The following is a 20,477-nucleotide window of genomic DNA, read 5'->3' as shown; positions in this document are numbered from 1 at the left end:
CATGTGCTTCTCCATTGTACATCAGATCTGCACTACTGGGTGAGTGTGAAAACATTCTTGCTTTCTTCTTCACAGTTTGGCTTCAACCTTAAGTTTCTGCTGCAAAAAATGGCAATGCAACAAGACAGCGTGGGATTTCCCCATATATTTGGGAAATTTGGCCTACCTATGAGTACCAAGCTTGTTGCAAATACCACTTGGAAATTCAATGGCCATCTCTGTGTGTTGGGCCAATTCAGTACCAGTTTGGAGACGTGTGATTAATGTGGTTCCTCTTTCAGAGGCAGAGAGGATGACAGGGATTCCAGAAACAGGAAAATATTTATTGTTAGTAGTTATTCTAGTGCAAGCCCAGTTAAGATCATAATAATGTTAATCTACTCAGCAGTATGCTGCAATGTCACAACTATCTCCAGACATATCAATAGAATAGACATGATTTGCAGGCCGACAGTAAACATAAGAATAATTTAGAAAGATTTCAGACAGAACACTGGCTCACGCTTGAACAAAACTCTAATAATAGTGGGCCACTTAGAGTTCAAAGCCACCTGCTAAGATTCCCACTGTATGTCTGGTTCTAATCTTTTCAAGGGCTCCTATAATGAATGCAAGAGTGCATTCACCTCTAAACAGATCAATGATTCTAAAGTTATTTTCTGAACTCCAGTTTTTCCACATAACTCACCATCAGCAGTTGCTGTTTTCTTAGCCTCTGGGTGCCCAGATCCAAGCCAGTAAGACTGCTGCAAAGGGAAATACCAAGGCCGTGGTATCCCGTAGTCTCCTGAAACAAAAACAAGTGGGTAGAGTGCACAAGCTTCTTTGTATTTTCCCATGGGGAAGAACCCATCTATACAAATCTTACACTGCAATAATTACTTGGTGTTTCATTAGCAACAAACAGTGCTCTGCATTCGAACTTCCAACAAAGCACACAGCCACCCACCACAATGCTTACAGCCAGTCTCAGTTCTGGTTCACACACACACACACACACCCCCATCAGAGAAAGGAACACACACATTACATGTAGGTTCCAGATTACTTTTGTTTTCATAACTGAAACTCAATTTTATTAAGGAATTAAGCTATCACAGCCTAGGGATGGTTAGAATCTTTAATAAGCAGGCAATAAATGCAAAAAAGTGTCTGCCTGATGAAAAGCTTGAACTGGGGACCTCCCAGCTTATGTTGTTAGAGGTTGTTGATTTTTACCCACAATAGGTAAAACAGCAGAGCACTAAGGAATGAGCACACACTCCAGTTACAGAGTAGGTAGCAGAGGATGGTTTGGATATTGCAGTTATTTAAAGAAAACACATGGAGATCCCTGTATGACTAAACACTAAACATTTATTGGTTAAATACACTTAGACAGGAAAAACCTATCTCTAATCTAAAGGACTACATAGTGGATCGGTAAGGAGAGAGAGAGAAATGTTTCCATCTGCTCTCTAGGAGGAAAGGAAAGATTGTGACTCAGCACAGGAAGTGCTGCAGAGTCAGTTCAGGGGTCATAGAGTAGGGACAGATAGGGAGACCCTGACTCACTGTCTCTACTCCCAATGCCCCTAGTGGTCTTTAGGACAGTTGGTGCAAAAGGTCGATGCACTGGAAATTCATCTCCAACATATGTTTATAGACATTACATCATCAGTAATCCAAATCCCTAAAACACACTTCACTACACCATGAAGCATCAAGATTCCAGCAATAGAAATATTTCATATGTTGTTTCAAAATTAAGGGGCCATTGCACAGCAAACACTCTGGGTCACTTAAAGATTGTGCCCTCTCTCTGCTCCTTTCTAGAGCACAGATTTGTGCTGGCGGGATTAACCACAATTAAGTGTTCTGTCAGTAGCAATGTTAACCCCAGCTCAGACTAACCAGAGATCCCAGTTAACTAGATTTGAAGTAGGGACGTGCAGAATCAGAATCAAGGGTATAATTGATACCCTTGATCAATTATATCAATTATTAATTAATTAATTGTTAATTAATTAAATGATAATTCTGTGTTTGGAGGAACAGATTCCCTTTTACTGTGTGCTTCTGCAGTGTTTTTCAAGGCAGGGTTACAAAATGCATTGCAAATTGAAAGGCAAAACATTTGTGCACTCTGTGAGTGCAGCTTGTAGGGGACAATGGGGAAACTCAAAACACCCCTTTGTTCCCCATGGGTAGTTCCTAGGGGCACCAAAGTGTGTTGGGTGGTAGGGCATGATGGGTGCTACCTACCACCCAACCCACAAAAGAAATGGGCAAGCAGACAATTTTAAACAAATTTTTAACCTTTTCCCCAAACCCCATAGGATCCAATGGGAGATTTGGAGAAAAGTTTTTTAAAATGTTAAAAATCACCCACTTGCCTATTTCTTTTTTGTGGGTTGGGTAGTCAGTAGCACCCATCATGCCCTACCACACAACCCACTTTGCTGTCCCTAGGAACTACCCATAGGGAACAATGGGGTGTTTTGAGTTTTGTTTTGTCGAAATAGGCAGGTCAACCGCTGTTTAAAAAAAACATTTCAGCTGTTTGCATTTCATTTTGAGCTTGAAAATAAACACAAAAGCCATTTTGTTCACATCCCTAATTTGAAGCAAGTGTTCCAAACCTTGAAACGTAGAAAAGGTTCTGAAATCCTCTGTGATGCTCAAGCATTGGAAGAATTTACTTGGAAAAGTCTCCTGAGAATAGGGAGTTAGAAAACTGCTAACATAGTATATTGTTATGAGCTGCTGTGTGACCATCCTTTCTTCAAGTGATTGCTTGCAAACGATCAGGGATGATTGGTTGATACTTCCCCAGTGGGACCTAATGACTTACTATCTATTATATTAATTCTCCTGGGTGTGCCTTGGAATGTGCACCCCGGCACCCAGCTGTTTGGATGGGCGGCGGAGGCACCTGATTGGCAGAGGCGCACCCAGGAGGATTGATCGGTGGCAGCCTGGCTGAGGCGGCGGACCCGGTCCAGAGGTGGCAGTGGGCCTGGCCATGGAGGCAAGCAGCGGCGGCACACCTGGCCTGAACAGCTGTGGAGGCCAGCAGCGGTGGCGGGCCTGGCCTGGCCAGCCGCGGAGGACAGAGATGGCAGCGGGCCCGGCCGTGGAGGCCTGAGGCAGCAGCGGGCCCGGCAGTGGAAGACATGCAGTGGGCCTGGCACGGCCATGGAGGACAAAGGCAGAAGCCAGTGCCGGGCCCGACCTGGCCACGGAGGCTGGTGGCGGACCTGGCCCGGCCTGGCCATGGATGTCAGTGGCGGACCCAGCCCAGCCTCAGAGGCCAGCGGCGGCTGTGGCAGGCTCAGCTGCGGGGGACAGAGACAGCAGCAGGCCTGCCCAGCAGCAGAGGCAATAATATTCCCCCAGGAGGGGGGAAAGAAAGGGGGGCAGAAATAGCGGTGGGGAGGAGAGGCGGCTGGGCCCAGAAGCAGAGACTGGAGCAGAAGGTGGGGGGAAATATGTAACCGCCGGCCCCAAAGAGCGCACAGATGCTCTGTGCAGGGTCAGCTGGTGTTTTCCTTAGTAGCCCTTTATAATGCCCCTCAAAGTTTAGGAAAGGAATAAAGACAGAGAAGGAATATCAGCACAGAGAGGGACAAAGACCTGTGAGTTTAGCTGGACTGAAGCGGACAAGAGACTACAGGGCAGCGGGACCCAAACAGCTGCTCTCTCAGAAATTGATACAGGATCAGCAGTTTTGCTTCTGGTGAATTTATTTTCTTCTATTATGCTCTGCTTGTATATTTGTAAATTAAGTAAATAATTCAAATATATCATTCTGTTCTCTTATCCAAAGACATCTAAAACACTCCTGGGCCTCTCACTACTAGAAAAAGGAATTTAACAATATTCAGTTTGAATCAAACACATAGAATTTGTTCACAATTCTTTTAAATGAGCAGCTACATGTTGCTTTTGGCATATATTGTGAAAAACAGTACCACTATGTATAAAATCTTATCTGTATTTTGGTGTTTTCATCTGGTCAGTTTAAGTTACAAGATATTTGAGACTGCTTATTTCTTCCAGGACGTTTTCTAAACAGTCTTGTTAGCTACAAGTTAGCTTGGGGTGCACGGAACTAGGCGGGGGTGGCTGGCTCAAAGGGGTGCGGGGTAGGATTTTAAGGGCGGGGGAGGGTGCACTTACCCCTCCGCCTGCTTTCTCTCCACTGGCGCTGGAGTTGTGTAAAATCTTATTTTTAAGATTTTAAAATCTTAAAGCACACGTCGAGTCCAGCATGCGCCCGCGCACCCGGTACTTCTGGCCAAAGACGGGAAGGGGTGGCTGGGGGGGACGCTGCCACCCCGAGGGGTTTTACAGAACTCCAGTGCCGCTGAAGGAAAAGCAGAGGGAGGGGTAAGTACACCCTTCCCACCCTTCAAGTCCTACCCCCCATCCCTGTCGAACGTTTGAATCGGCCAGTGTTTGAACCTGTTCGGAGGCCCATAAAAGGGCCTCCGAACAGGTTCGTGCATATCCCTGTTGTTGGCTACACTGAGATTATTTTGCAAATGCTAAATTGTTCAATGTCTGTTGAGATTAAGAACACAGGAAGACTCCTACTGGATCAGACCATGAGTCCACCTATTTTACCATACCATCCTATTTCCAGAAAGCCCAGAGGCAGAGAATGAAAGCAATAGCCCTCTGTAGTTGCTTGTCCCCTGATAACCAGTATTCAGAAGTGTGCTGCCTCTAAATATAGAAATTCAGTTTGTCTTAAATGGTTGATTTCCTCTATAGATTTAAACTCTTGTAAAAGTCATCCAAGCTACTGGTCATCACCACATCTTGTGACAACAAATTCCATGTTAGTTATGGGTTGTGTGAAGCAGTATGTTCTTTTATCCATTATGGATCTATTTGATACAACTGGGTTTTAAGAGAGAGGAAGAAACATTTCTTTCTAGCTGCTTTCTTCAGAGCATTCATAATGTTCTAAACATTTCTCATGTCCCCTCTGTCACCTTTTCTGTGTAAACGAATGACCAAATGCCTCACTGGGAAAATGTCTCATTGACTGTTTTGGTTGTCCTCCTTTGGGCCATGATACTGCCTTTTTCAGATGGGGTGATCAGAACTAAACTCTGCATTCCTAATACTAATGCAACAGATTTATTTAAGAATATTGTGATGTCAGCCATGTTATTTGTAATCCTTTCCGTAATAATCCTGAACAAGGAATTTGCCACTGCAAAAAAGGTAATGTTTTCAGTACTGTTGCCTAGGGAGCAATTGGTTGCTGGTTTGAATCCCTGCTGGTATGTTTCCCAGACTATGGAGACTATGAGAGACTACTATATTGAGAAGCAGCAATATAGGAAGATGCTGAAAGGCATCATCTCATACTGCATGGGAGGAGGCAATGGTACCCCCCCCCCGTATTCTACCAAAGAAAACCACATGACTCTGTGGTTGCCAGGAGTCAATACGAACTCAACAGCACAACAACAGAGTCTTCTTGGCCTCTGTTCTGGATCCATGTTCTGTACAGTAAGCTAGTCATAAGAACATAAAAACAGCCCCTTTTGGAGCTCCTGACAATCTGTTTTGGATTTCACTACCCGACAGAGTTTGGTGTCATATGCAAATTTGGCCACCTCGCTGCTTACCCTTACTTCTAGATCATTTATGAATAAATTAAAAAGCACAGGTCCCAGTACAGATCCCTGGGGCCCCCCACTTCTTATTTCCCTTCATTGTGAAAACTCTCCTTTTATACCTACCCTCCATTTCCTGTCCTTCAACCAGTTAGCATTCCACACATGTACTTGTCCCCTTATCCCATGACTGCTAAGTTTCCTCAGGAGTCTTTGATGAGGAACTCTGTCGAAAGCTTTTTGGAAGTCCAGGTATTCTATGTCAGCTGGATCACCTTGATCCACACACCTGTTGACACTCTCAAATATCAAGGAGTGGAGCCAGACTGCCGGCGGCCTGTGTGCAGCGGTGGCCCCCTGGCCCCGTCCCCCTCATCTAACATCAGTGCCTGGCTATCCATGCCCCTGCATCTGACGTCAGACGCGGGGGCGTGGTCTCGCAGGCAAAGTGATTAGAGAGGAGGAAGATTTCAGTTTTTAAAATTCCAGCGGAGGGAAAGGGGCTGTTTGGGAAACTGTGCTTGCGGGTTACACCCATCTGCTTAATTATAACTACATTCCTGCCCAGTAAAAAGCACCACGCCGATCTTGTGTTCCCTTAGGGCATTCAAGCACACCAGCTTATTTGCACTCTCTCCTTCACTTTCTGCCTCGTGGTTTTTGTTTTTTCTTGTTCACTGTTTAATATCTCCCCCGTTCTTTTGTGTGTAATTATTCAAATGGGAGATCAATGGCAGCTTTATGCTAATGTTGCAGAACAAAGCGCACAGGGGCGGGGGAAGGAGATGAAGAAGGGAGAGGAGGGCAGCTTGGGAGGTGAATAGAAGGAGAAGCAGTAGTGGTGGGGGTGGGGGAGGCAGACGGAGGACGCTCGCGGGCAGACACAACACTCTCTAGTTCCTGCAAACACAAAGGGCTCTCTCCCGAGGTCCTGCTCAGCCCGGGTAAAATACTCACGGGCAATGCAGCCATTGTTTCCTCTGAGCAAGGAAAAAGAGCAGCGAAGCGATGACAAAGCTCCTCCACTCTATCTGAAGCAGCCAGCAATTGTGCAGGAAGGAAGCTGCTAAAACAGCAAGCAGCCTTTGAAGGAGAGTCACGCCCCCGCATCTGACATCAGACACAGGGGGGGTGTCTGGGGCTGTGCTCGTGGCTCCTGATTGGTGGGCGGCCTGTGTTCTTTGAACGCTTTCGCCCAGTGGTGGCTCTGCCCCTGCAAATAACTCCAAAAGGTTTATCAGGCAAGATTTACCTTTGCAGAAGCCATGGTGGCTCTCTCCCAGCAGGACCTGCTCTTCTATGTGCTTTACAATTTTTTCCTTGAGCATGCTTTCCATCAATTTGCCTGGAACAGACATTAAGCTAACTGGCCTGTAATTTCCCAGATCGCCGCCAGACCCCTTTTTGAAAATCGGTGTTACATTTGCTACTTTCCAGTCCTCCTGTACAGAGCCCGATCATAGGGATAAGTTATATATTTTTGCAAGGAGGTCGGCAATTTCACATTTGAGTTCTTTGAGGACTCTTGGATGGATGTCATCCGGCCCTGGCAATTTGCTAGTTTTTAATATCATGGGATCTAGTTTAGATCCCATCAGAGTATAAGTGAATTTAGGATGTTTTGCCTCAATGTTCTTCACTTTGTATTTATTTACATTGAATCTCATTTCCCACTTTGGCCACACACTTTGGAGATGTCCTTTTGCAGCTCTTTACACTCTATTTGGCTTTTTTACAATCCTAAATAATTTGGTGTCATCCACGAAATTAGCTGCATCACTGCTCGCCCCTAACTCCAAACCATGTATTCATATATTAAATAGAGTCAGTCTACAGAACCTTGGGGGATGCTACTGCTAGCTGCCCTCCACACTAAATGGTGTCCATTTATTCCTAACCTAAGTTGAGAATGTATGAGAATGGAGAAATGCCTTCGAATTAAATGTAGATTTCTGGAAGTGATCTGAATTCAGTAGCAAAATCATTAGATTATTTGTTTTACTTTCACCATGTAGAAACAAAGAGCCAACAGGTAGGGCAGATGGGGTGGGAAGTGGTGCCAGGGGAGGGAAAAAGCCATGGTGGTGGGGAAGAGAAAGGGGGAAGGAGGGAATAGTCAAGGTAAGCTGGGGTGGGAAGAGACAGAGGGATGCAGGGCTGGGGGGAGGATGGCAGCACACCATGCTGCCTTGAGCCAGTCCTGTGTGGTAAGCATGTGCTCTTGGGTGTAACAGTATGATGGGGATATACAGCATGGACACAGAAGCCTGCATCTCCTTCTACTGAATTTTCCGCCATGAGTAGATATGAAAATGCTGCATCTGGGTCTTAAGCTGGGACAGATTGCAGTTCGTTTAACACAATGCTTTCTTGTTATGTTCTTAGACACAGCTCAGTGCTAAGGAGTGTCATTTTTGAAAAACTGTCTAAGCTGAAAATCTGTAGTAAGGTGTGAACTTTCATCCTAAGATAAGATCTTTACTGGTGCTTTTGTCTTTCCAACACATATAATATGGGGGCAGAAACGTTCCTTGAACTACAGAGAAATCCTCATTCTCTCTTTCACAGAGACACACATTGATTGCTATAAAGTAATCCTTGCTGCCCAGTCTTAAGTGTTTCTGCACAGCAGCAGCAAAATGCAAGACTGGGTACTGGGTGTCCAGGGCTGGCAAAGGGGACACTTCACCACCTTTGCATGGGTCCTACAAGTCAGCAGGGCCCTGTCCCTTCACTACTGACACTGTCATGCCAATATTCCAGGTATTCTGACATATCTTCTACGCTGGGGTGAACAGACTTCAGGCTTGCAGGATCTGCTCTTTGATTGTTATTAAAAGCCCTAAGTCCACTAACTGAAGCCAGGTGCTAGGGTGGATCTCAGGGGTGTAGCAAGGTTGGAGTGAGCCCTGGGACAAAAAGTGAAGATGGGTCCATGCCCCCCCACCCCGCCCCGCTTCTTCAGAAAGGTGGTAGGGCGAGAGCAAAGAGCAAGCTGTTGCTCAGCTGGTGGGCTCCCTCTCCCTCAGGCACCCAGGGATATTTGTCTCCCCACCCCCACCCCCACCCCCATTCAATCGGAGTTATGTCCCTGATGGATCTAGATGCAAAATGGTAGCTCAGGGAGTAGAGCCAATTGCCTACTACACCAATTAAATGGGAAACTAGGATTGCATATATATCTTGAGTTTTTATGGATCAAGAATTCAAATAGAAAATTCTAAAATTAGAAGTTGAGTTGCACAACGCTCTGGTAATGGGCAACCAATTCATATTCCTATGTAGGGACATTGCTGGGCACTGAAAAAAAGTCTGAGGCCCACAGGTCCAGGTTCAGGCTTCAATCCCCACCCCTCCTCAATTAGTATCTGTTTCGTCACAGCAAAAGTACCACATGTGGGGTTTTTAAAGAATTATTTCTTGGGCCTCCTCTATATCCCCCCCTCCACAACATGATTTTTTAAAAAGTCTCCTCCACCACCGCCACTGTTACTTCTTCCACCTTCTCATTTAGTCCACCAACATGCATTCCTGCTGGGCACAAACTGCAGGGCTGCCACAGTGCCAAAGATGCCCCATGGCTCCAGCAACTCTGGCTCCTAACAGACCACCAAGAGAGCCCATAGGTTGCCAGGGCCACCGCCCCAAGCGAGAGCTTCCACAGCATTACAGGGGCCTCAGGACCAGAGTCAGGGTTTGGTCTGCCACCCCTTTGGCATCCCAGGTGCCAAAGAGAGCCCACAGGCCCAGCAACCCTGCCTCCTCCTTCTGGGTCACCAAGAGAGCCTCCAGGTTTCTGGAGCCATAGTTGCCACCCCAGGAGAGAGTCCCCAGATCACCACAAGGCCAGGGCCGCTGTCCCAAGAAAACCCACAGCTCCAGCAACCCTACCTCCTCTTTCCAAATCCATGCACACCATAATAGAAAGGGGGAGGGACAGGTGGGTCATCTTCCTCTATATCATCTTCTGTTCCCAGAGTACAAGAGGAAATGCAGAGAAGCTGTTTCATCTGTGTGGTATGGACTTGGAAGGAGGAGGACAGGAGACAGGACATGGAAGGAAGAGGCTGGGACAAGGAGTGCCTGCTAGGCTGGAATTAAACATTTGAGCATGGCATGCAGTCCAGCCATCACATCCTTCATCCTCAGAGCAAAGTAATGGGGCTGGGGTTTGCTGGAGATCCAAGGCACCTAGCAAAACATTCAGGGCGCATACCCTGAGGATCCAGGGCTAACAATGCCCATGTTTCTATGCCACAGGTGAGGAACACTGAGGCTGAAAGATAAAATGATTAGCATAAGGGTTAGCCATGGCAGATTACTATTTTCAACTTGCAATTCCACTTGCTGCTTGTTCAGCTATTGGGAATCAGAAATTCTTGCTGATATTGCTGCAAATCATCTGGACGTCTACCAGTAGATCCCAGTCTACATTCTGCCAAGCCCCACTTACAGCATATAACAGACTTTTTGGGTGGGATAAAATAGAGGAAAGGACTATGATTCTGCCAGTGGAACTTGGCTTCACACCCCCAATTCTATCAGAGCATACAAGCCCATGTTTACATGCAAATAACCAGTGCCAGCTTCAGATTCTGGAGAGCCGTTGGGCAAGAAACTCCCAGTGTGGGGGCTCCCCACCCACAGTGGGCCCGCATCCTCCCCACTGCCATTGCTGTTGCTCATTTGCCAGGAAGCAGCTGGTGTGTAAGCAGATGGCAGATGCTGCCATTGCTATTTTCTTGCTCATCCACCTCTTGACTAGAGGCAACAGCAGCAGCAGCAACACGGAAAAGGAGCAGCAGAGTCTGACGCTCTCATCAGTGAGCCCTCTGCCACTGGGTAGGCCCTCAGCAGCTGTTGATCCATGACAACCCCTGATGCCACCCCTGTAAATAATGAAATAATGGTAATAAAACAATTGTATGTAATCAAGCAGAACGGTATCTATAACAGCAACAACATAGATAATAAAATTCAGCCATCCTAGGTCCTCGGGAAGGACTCGATGTCTGGATAAAACAAACCAGTCAATAACACCTGTCTCACTGTGTAAACAAGAAATAATAATAATAGGCAAATGGTGGTCTGAGCCACCATTAAAAAAAAAGGGCTGCCAAAAACAAAACGGCCACTGCACATGCTCAAATGACCTTTATGAGGCCCTAGGCCATGCCAGGCCTTGCAGGGGCCATTTGAGCATGTGTGGTGGCCATTTTGTTTTCAGCATCCATTTAAAAAAATATTTTTAAAAATGGCCACTGCACATGCTCAAATGGTCCCTGCAAGGCCCTAGAGGCCAGCGGGGGAAGGGGAAACTTTGCAGACCTCCCATGGCCTTTAGGAAGCTCCCCCCAAGGGGCTACAGGTAGATTTTAAAAATATATACAATATATGTCACTGTACACATATTTAGTTTGCAACTATGTACAGAGAATCAGCGCTTATGAATACTGAGCTGAAGCTTATGAGCTAGGATTGTATTAATTTGCTCTTACTTTGCTTCTTGTGATAAGTGAGTTAAATGTGATGTCTTAATAATATGGCTATTAATGATGAGTTTGTCTTTGAATCAGTGTGAAATCCTTAGTATTAAGGCCCAGTGGGAGTTTCTTGCTCTCTTTCTCTCATTTTAACTGTCTTTCTGAAATACTAGAATATATTCCAAGCAGTGACACAGTTTACTCTGCATATCCTTTAATTATTTTCAGAGTAACTGGGGAAAGTCAAATTCTCCATTTATTTTTAAAACTTATGTAACAGTGATGCTACAATTCATAATAGAGAATTAGACAGGCACTTGTGTTTAGTTTTCCAAGTCCACCTCCATATAGTATTTGGGTATTTCATGAGCCCCAACATACTGAAATTTGTAGTTTTTCAGCATTTTTTGGTCTGGCTAAATCCACTGCTATATAGTTTTTGAAATATTAAAAGATTATTGAGTTTGACTTGTATTTTCCAGCTGATATTATGGTGAAGTTATCTGAAAGATGGGTGTCAGATGTTTGGACAGGGGGCGCAATTTCAGTGCTTGCCCTAGGTGCTATTTTCCTTAGATACGCCTCTATGCTGGGGGGTTACTGTTAAACCCTTTGGCAGTTGTGCTTTGAGGTTCTGCAAGGTTCCATTCTCTCCCCTATGCTGGTTAATATCTACATGAAACCACTGGGAGAGGTCATCCCTCCAGCGATTTGGCCTGAGGTATCATCAGTATGTGAATGACTGTATGTATCTCTCTTTTTTCTCAGATGCAGGTGGGGCGGTGACTGTTCTGAATTAGTGTTTGGACACAGTAAGGGACTGGATGTGGGTGAACAAGTTGAGACTCCAGACAAGATGGAAGTAGTGTTGGTCAGTGGTTCATCTGTCCAGGTGAAAGATATTCAGCCTGATATAGATGGGACTGCACTCCCCTTAAAGGACTAGGTTCACAGCCTGTGTTCACTGATCCAGCACTCAAATGGCCTCTGTGGCTCAGAGCGCCTCTTCTCAGTTTTGGCTAATATGCTAGCTGTGGCCTTACCTGGATGGAGATAGCTTGGCCACAGTTATCCATGCTCTGGTAACCTCCCATTTAGAGCAATGCATTGCACGTGGTGCTGCCTCTGAAAATGGTCCAGAAACTGCAGTTGGTCCAAAATAAGGCTGCAAGATTATTAACTGGGGCTGGACATTTTGATCATATCACACCAATGCGTCGTCAGTTGCACTGGCTCACAGTCTATTTCTGGGCCCAATCCAAAGTGCTGGTTTTAACTGTTAAAGCCCTAAATGGCTTGGGTTACCTAAAGTTACCTGAGAGGGTGCCTTGTCCCATTTGTCCCAAACCGGACCTTGAGATCTTCAGAGGCCCTGCTTTGAGTGCTCCCACTGATGTGTTTAGAAAACCAAAGCAACTCCATTTCACTTAGAAAACCTCAGTCTAACTTAAAGTAACACCAGCCCAGCTCAGGGACATCACAGCCTCTCATGATCCACGTCGTTATCTCTCTCCACTAAATTGTATTTAAGAAACTTGGTTCCCACAAGGTTCTCACTGTTCTTTGCTGACAGTTAAGAAAACAGGATCTAACCAAATAAGGGGGAGTCACCTGATGGACAATAGAGTCAAGTTACGCATGTGCATTTGAAAGGGTTAGATCACCAGTTTGTTATGTGTATTGGGCTGGGAGCCTCATCATCCATTTTGTTGATTGTATAAAAGAGACCTCAGCTGTAACCAATTCGTATTCAATGTAGAGCCCAATGAATACCTTGCTAACTGCAGTTGCAATAAAAGCCTCTAAATGATTCCCACTGAGTCTGTTTGATTGACTAAAAGGCGGACCCAGGGACGAACCGAATTCACATCACCACCAAATGAGGTGAGCTGAGTCACTACTAGGAAGAGAGTCTTTTCAGGGGTGAACCCTGTTTATGGAATAGTCTCTCTACAGTGAGGCTCACCTGGAATCATCACTTTGTTCTTTTAGACACCAGGTGAAGACTTTTCTGTTTACTCAGGCCTTTTAAAATAGGTTTTTTAAAAGGTTTTTTAAAATTTGCATTTTTGTATTATTGTTTTGTTTTGTTTTATATGTTTTAGCTGTATATTTTATTCTATTTTTTTGTTGTGAGTCACCAATTTTGGTGTGAGCCACCAAGAGAACAATTGGTTATGAGGTGGCTAACAAACAACAACAATAATAATAATAATAAAAATATCATTATTATTAGCAGCAGCAGTCTTTGGAGTAATTCACTATGTTGGCTGACAGCAGATGTTCTGTCAAGACAAAGCACCATAATGTTATCAACAGGGGCCACAACATTCTAATGGTGGATATAATGTTATTAAAATGTTCATGAAATGCTTTTTAGCAGCGGTAGGTAGCTAATAGAGAGTCATAGTCCTACCACTTGCAATCAGGTTATTAAAATGTGCAACAGTTTTCCTTGTTAGAGAGATTTTTATCCCAGTGCAATTTGCTTGTGTGTGTGTGTGTGTGTGTGTGTGTGTGTGTATACGCACATGTTTCCTCATGTTCACCGAGTCTCCTTTTCTAAATCCCATATCTAGGCCATTCTGGAGGGTCCTTCATTAGTTTCTGAGGAGTTTAAGGGACTGCAGCAGGAAGGAGAGGCACAAAACCCCTATCTAAGATCCAAGCCTATGACTTTACTATAAAGCTTTAAAATCAGCAAAATCCACATTTGAATAGCCAGTTCTCTTCAATTTTACCCATTTTCCTATTCAATTGCACAAAGATAAAAATAAGAGTTTAAAAATGGATGCAGAGAAGATATCAGGTTTTTGAAACTGACAAGTTACTGAAAGTTTGAAAAAATAAACCAGGCTTTGAGGCACAGTTCAGAGAACTTTCATTTCTCTATATGATTAAATTCTTAAGTTTTCTGATGAGATTTAATCCCAACTAATTCCCACTTGATGTGCCTATGGACTGTAAAATATTCTGAAACTGGCTGGCATACTGAGGAAAATTACTTAAAGCAGACCCATTCAAATTAAAAGGACAAGTTCTTCGGTATGTCAATCACTGTTTGCTTTCTTTGGTGTACATTTAGACAAGTTTTAACTTCAAATATATTAAGGAATATTAAACATGATTCCCAATACTCTCCTTGCCCTGTGTCTGTTAAATCAGTGGAGACAAGATTTTACGCTGTAACTGTGCCTGTTCTGCCCCCACCATTTAAAATGGATAGTGGAGACATGACCTTACCTGGGAAGACATTATCCAAGTACCAAGCAAGCAATCCATAGATAAAAGCATCAAAAAGCATCATCTCCATAGAGAACAAGAAACTGTACTGGTCTCCTTCCAGTGGGCTGGTTCGAATGTTACCCCACTGTAGCCCAAGGCCTTGCTCCTCATAGCGTGATAAGTATTCTGTACCAAACCCAAAAGCCACAGGTGAAAGCAAACTCTGGAAGAAAAGGACAAATGATATGAGTTCAGTAAAGGGAATGCCAAGTTATCATGATAAATTGGTGGCGGGCGGGGGGATCTTAGCAATGAACATATAGCATATAAAAGGCGGGAGTAAGGTGGGGATCAATTTTAACTGGGGTGGTCAGATTTCTGTAGTTTTGTTTCATTTGTTTTCTGTACATTTCCAATGACCCCTGCTATGCTTTGTTCCACTTGTCTTCCAGTTTTCTTTGACAATTTCTACAATTTATTTCAGAATTTGTGAATGTATGGTTTCTTCCATTCGTGTGTGTGTGTGTGTGTGTGTGTGTGTGTGTGTGTGTGTGTGTATGTATGTATATCTGGTAAGCAATGTGCATTAAAACACTGTTGGTTTTTTTGCCTACTTTCCAGGACTCAGAGGCTTATGAGATCACCTGGCATTTCGTGTTTCCCTGTGTGTGTCCCCCCTCTATCAACTTCACAATGCCTGAACCAAATCGAGTACAGTTGTAGGGACACCTTAATGGCATAGCTTGTGATGATATCATCCAGCCTGATTCAAGATGGTGGATGCATATATTTTTGAGGTGCAAGTGGGCTAACCTGTGAACCACCTAACCGATTTGAACCAGATTTGCTACAGCTGTAGGGGCACATGGATAAACCTCAATGCTATAGTTTGTGTTGATGTCATCCACCCCAATCCAAGATGGTAGACATGCAAGTGCACTAACTTGAGAACTGTCTAATCAATTTGGACCAAATTAGGTACAGTTGTAGTGAGTGACACACAGGGACACCTCATTGGCATAGTTTGTGATGATGTCATCCAGCCTGATCCAAGATGGCGGACGTGTAAATTTTGGAGGCGCAAGTGGGCTAACTTGTGAACCGCTTAACCGATTTGAACCAAATTTGCTACAGCTTTAGAGACGCATAGATGTAGTTTATGATGATGTCATCCACCCCGATTCAAGATGGTGGATGCATGAACATTTGAGACACAAGTGGGCTAACTTGTGGACTTTCTAACCAATTTGGACCAAATTTGGTACAGTTGTAATGAGTGACACACAGGAACACCTCAATGGTGTAGTTTGTGATGATGTCATCTACCCTGATCCAAGACGGCAGATGCATGAACATTTGAGGTGCAAGAGATCTATCTTGTGGACCTCAATCTGAACCAAATTTAGTCCAGTCATAGAGACAGTGGAAATGAAAGTAGGCAGATTAGTTCTTAATAGAACAACTTGTTAACAGAAAGTGGAGAAGTTACATTTAAGCTTGCTTATCATCATTAAAGTCACCTTAAGTGGCGCAGCGGGCAAATGCTTGACTAACAAGCAGAAGGTTGCCTGTTTGAATCCCTACTGGTATGTTTCTCAGACTATGGGAAACAGCTATATCAGGCAGCAGCAATATAAGAAGATGCTGAAAGGCATAATCTTATACAGCACGGGAGATGGCAATGGCAAACCCCTCCTGTATTCTACGAAAGAAAACCACAGGGCTCTGTGGGCACACTTTACTTACCGTCATTAATAATTTGGCACACTTTACTTACCGTCATTAATAATTTGGCACACTTTACTTACCATCATTAAAAATTCCTTGCTGAAAAATGCAAAACATCACCTGGACAACAGTATAACCAATGCAAGAAAGGGCCAGGTCAGCCAAGTAAAGAAATCTGCATCCAACTGCGCATCCAGAAGACCCATTTACATGACAATTCAATGGGATCTGCACCTCAGTAAACTTGTAAAAAGAAATAGCCTCAAGTCATGGGAGGGGCTGCTTCAATCAGTGGGGGGTGGGGGTGGCAGTGGGGGTGGGGAGGCAATGGCTGACATCCAGACTAAATTACTCCTGAGTTGGCCTATTGAAATTAAGTAGTCCTTAGAGTAACTCCTAAGTATTAACTTAATGAGGAGATCAGGCCCTTTTGTGCCAAATTTCAGAGCAATTGTCTTCCTTTTATTTAGTGACGTAGTGTGCTTGATATTATCAGATGGAAGTTCTGTTGAACTGAAGCTTGTTTAAGCAGACTAAACTGCCCACCCTATTAAACTTTAGTTCAGCTGAGTTCCCATCTAATCTATCAAATGCTTTAAAAGAAATGCCGACATAATCATATGCACAATCACATGATTAAATAAATGGAAACACAATTGCTTTGAAATTTTATCGTTTGCCCTCAGTTTTTTCTCTCTGCCTCCCACCTTAGGAGCTATTTTTTGTACAAAAACTATTTATAAAAAAGCAAAATAAAGCATTATGCAAATATAATCAATTTACGTAATTTTTACAGGCTGCATAACTCGACTTTTCCTGACATTGAATTTGGGATGCCAGTGCACAGAATTCAAAGCTTTTCTAGCTTGGAGTATACACAGCCCTGGTTTGTACACTCCTCTTATAATTTAGTGCCCTAGGATTTGTATGAGAAGATCTGGGTGTTTCACCAACTTTCCTTTGCCAGGTACTCTTCAGTAGATGAATATATTAAGATGAAAAACCTGGGAATTTCGTAATCACCTACTGAAACAATGAATAGTTCTAAATTAATAGGAAAAGAGAAAGAGTGCATGCCTTAGGACTTCACCTTATAGGAAAGGAGAAAAAAATTGGTCCCAGGGTCTGGGACTGAAAGGGACGTGATACAACCATCTTGTTGAAGCTGAGCATCCAGATGAGAGACCATCTGGAAAACCATGTGAGCCATCCTAAGTTTTATGATTAAGAAGGCAAGGTTTACGTGTAATCAAATGCATAAATAAAATGTTGCTTACTGCCAAAACCTTTAGTCTAATGGTCAGACGGTCCTGCCAAGCAAAGCAGACAATGTGGGGCAAGTAGAGGGTGAAGTAGATGACTCCACTGCAGGCAGCTGCCAGATTAGCCTTGGAGAAGAAGGTGCTGAGCAGGAAGCACTGCATGATGCTGGCTGTGGTGAAGGTCAACAGGAACAGAAAGAGGAGGTGGGGATTGCTGTAGTGAAGAACTTTGCCATACTGTAAAACAAAAAAGTGGGGGTGGGGGTGGGAGGAATACAGGTCATGCTGTGTCCACTTAGGGGCAGTGGCTAGAGCTCTTCTGTTGTTGGTGGCAGCTGCCTGTTCATGGCTAGCTATTCCTTCCACTCAGCTATAATAGATCAGGGTTTCTTAACCTTGGGCCCCCAGATGTTGTTGGACTACAACTCCCAGAATCCCCAAACATGGCCTTTGTGGCTGGAGATTCTGGGAGTTGTAGTCCAACAATATCTGGGGGCCCAAGGTTAAGAAACCCTGTAATAGATAATTAAGCACTGGACCAAAATAGGAAGGAGACGGCACGATTCAGAAAAGCAGGTATATGGGGACTGCGCTTAGCTCCTCTGATCAATAATTGAAGGGTTGGTTGGGTTTTTTTAATGGAAGGATGTGTCTGTTCAGCTGCTACAGTCCACATGCTTGGGTCTATTAAGCACTGTCAAGGTGCCAGTCTAAGTTGTGCTGTTTACATTGGCCAGTGCATGATCGGGATGTCATGTGGCTCTTTCCCAGGCCACATCAGACCTTTCATTTCAGATAGCGTGTCACAATGTCCATTCCTGCAGGAGATGTATTATTTCATGAGAATGCTAGCAGAGGCTTTGGTATGGATCATGCCTCCTGGGTAATGCAAGGTAAGAACATGGCCAACTGGTCGCTGAGACCTGCTACAAGCAAGGTAACTTGTCCTGTATGAGCCATGTGGTGAAAGCAAACAACACACTCTATCAAGCACTTTTAAGTGGCGATGCTTACATTCTTTTTCAGAGGACATTTTGAGCACCATCTTTTCCATTTTCTTTTCATCACTGGGTGAAGAAAGAGGACAGGAGTCCTGGGATCACGGAATGGACTCCAAATCCTTCAGCACAGGGACCTCCTGAGGCTTCTGGTTCAGCACTCAGGAAACACTGATGCATATTTACTCTAAGTACTGTCCAGAGTCACAAGGTAGGCCTGGTGTGGGGGACCTCCTGGGATGATTCATGACCTGTGAAAGCAGCTGCTTCTCAATCATCATTAGGCCACTGCACAATTACAAGTGGATATTTGTTACTGGGAAAAGTCAGGTAACATTGCCTATACATTCCAACATCTAATTATACAGTTGCCTTCTGAATACTGCTTTATTAGGAGACCAAATCAGTCTGCTGGATTTCCAGACTAAACTGAAATTTAGTGGCATGTGGAGAGTACATTTTTTAGAGTGGGGCCAAAAAATGGACATTCCTCCCCTCCCTCTGTTGTCTGAAACAATTTTATATTTACAAATCCAAGTGTGGCATGCCTGCCTGGAAGCAAATTACATTTAAAAAGAAAACAAAATAAAGCTGAATTGTCAAAACAAATTCTTATTACATTCCCCACCCTCCTAACCTGACAAGCTCACCCTTTAATAGATCTAGAAAAGTGGCATTTTTGAAGGGAACAGTCAACAGGCTTACTACTATCCTACCAAACAAAACAAAAAAAATGTTTCGTAGTACATTTTGCACAGAACAGTGCATTTTGCCACAGAATGCTATTCAAGGGATGGTTGAGGATGATCACTAAGATCTACCAGAACCCCTTGCATTGCAACCAGAGAACCAATCAATGAACTTTTGGATGACTTTTGGCTCTTAATGCCTTTGTATCTTGAATGTTCTTTTTCAGTTAATGGTGTGGATTTCAGCTTATAGTTATCTAATCCAGTGGGACAGACTCTTGTTCTGTACTGTGTGCATATTCATATTTTTGAAAGGAGTTATGACACTGATAAGAGGCCATATCCGTTGCCATGTACGGTGTATGTTTGCTCCTTTACAGTTATAATTATTAAGTATAATTGTGCAAGCCACCTAATGGCGCAGCGGGGAAATAACTTGCCTAGCAAGCAAGAGGTTGCCGGTTCGAATCCCTGCTGGTATGTTTCCCATTGTTGACTATTGGGCAGCAGCGATATAGAAGACGCGGAAAGGCATTATCATCTCATACTGTGCAGGAGATGGCAATGGTAAACCCCTCCTGGATCCTACCAAAGAAAACCACATGGCTCTGTGGTCTCCAGGAGTCGACATCAATTCAACGGGGCAACTTTACCTTTACCTTTATAATTGCGCAAGGAAGGATGTTATACCAGGCTGGGGTAATGGAATAGCACAGTGTACACAGCCAATTACTACTGGTGTTCTAACACCACTGGCATTAACTCCTGTAAGGGAATGTGTCAACCACTGGCATCTTGTATTATATTATCAGCAATCTACTGCGAGCAGTAATTTGGTATTTTGCCAGTATGCCTGATGGAATTCAAGCTCCCCTTAATTTACTCCTCGGGAATAATAAAGTAGCATCGATGCTATCCTCTTAACAACTGTAGCATTCGGTTATGTATATGGGAGTTAAGAGCATAAGGTATTGGATAATCTAGAAAGAAATATATGTAAGATGCAATAGTTTGAACCCTTTATAGAAAATGGCACAGTCAGTTCAGTCCAGTGGGGAAAAGGTATGAAACAAAACCTTTTGCTGGAATCAAACAAGTTAACAGTGAGTACCAAATCAAAGTGGTTTCAAGTGCTATCTGTAGGATTGCTATCTGAGGTAAGTTTAGGTATGAAAAGCTAACATGCCCTATTGGTCGAGAATGACATAGGCCTGACAGTGCCAAATTAAACAGTAGGAATCCCCCCCCCCCGAAATCTATTCTGTTTCCACAAAGCTATTCAGGAACATTTGTCCTTTAGTAAATGCTAAGATTCCAGTTTTCTCTGTCATCTCTATGAGGAAGTCTTTGTTTTGTTTAAGTAAGAACACAGTGGTGCACAAAGAAATCAAAATAACTTTGCATCCTTATAACTAAATGGTAAGAGGAAGCAGAACATCAAATAAGGCCTTGTACCACTGGCCTCAGTATGGTATGT

At 43.9% G+C, this 20,477-nt stretch overlaps 1 protein-coding gene across 2 annotated transcripts in view; it reads right to left on the bottom strand.

Moving 5' to 3' along the window:
• The window catches only part of ABCA4 (ATP binding cassette subfamily A member 4), a 185,013-nt gene that overhangs the window by 88,468 nt on the left and 76,068 nt on the right, over positions 1-20,477 (bottom strand). For both annotated transcript variants that reach the window (XM_053248322.1, XM_053248323.1), the window contains exons 16-18: positions 17,329-17,550; positions 14,342-14,546; positions 689-787 (exon numbers count right to left, since the gene is read on the bottom strand). In XM_053248322.1, the coding sequence (XP_053104297.1) occupies positions 689-787; positions 14,342-14,546; positions 17,329-17,550 (526 nt within the window). The remainder of the gene's footprint in view (positions 1-688; positions 788-14,341; positions 14,547-17,328; positions 17,551-20,477) is intronic.

Source organism: Hemicordylus capensis, chromosome 4 (assembly GCF_027244095.1).
Source record: "Hemicordylus capensis ecotype Gifberg chromosome 4, rHemCap1.1.pri, whole genome shotgun sequence".
NCBI classification, from domain to species: Eukaryota; Metazoa; Chordata; class Lepidosauria; order Squamata; family Cordylidae; genus Hemicordylus; species Hemicordylus capensis.
Note: the sequence above shows the minus strand (reverse complement) of the source record. Positions and strands in the feature narration are given on the sequence as shown.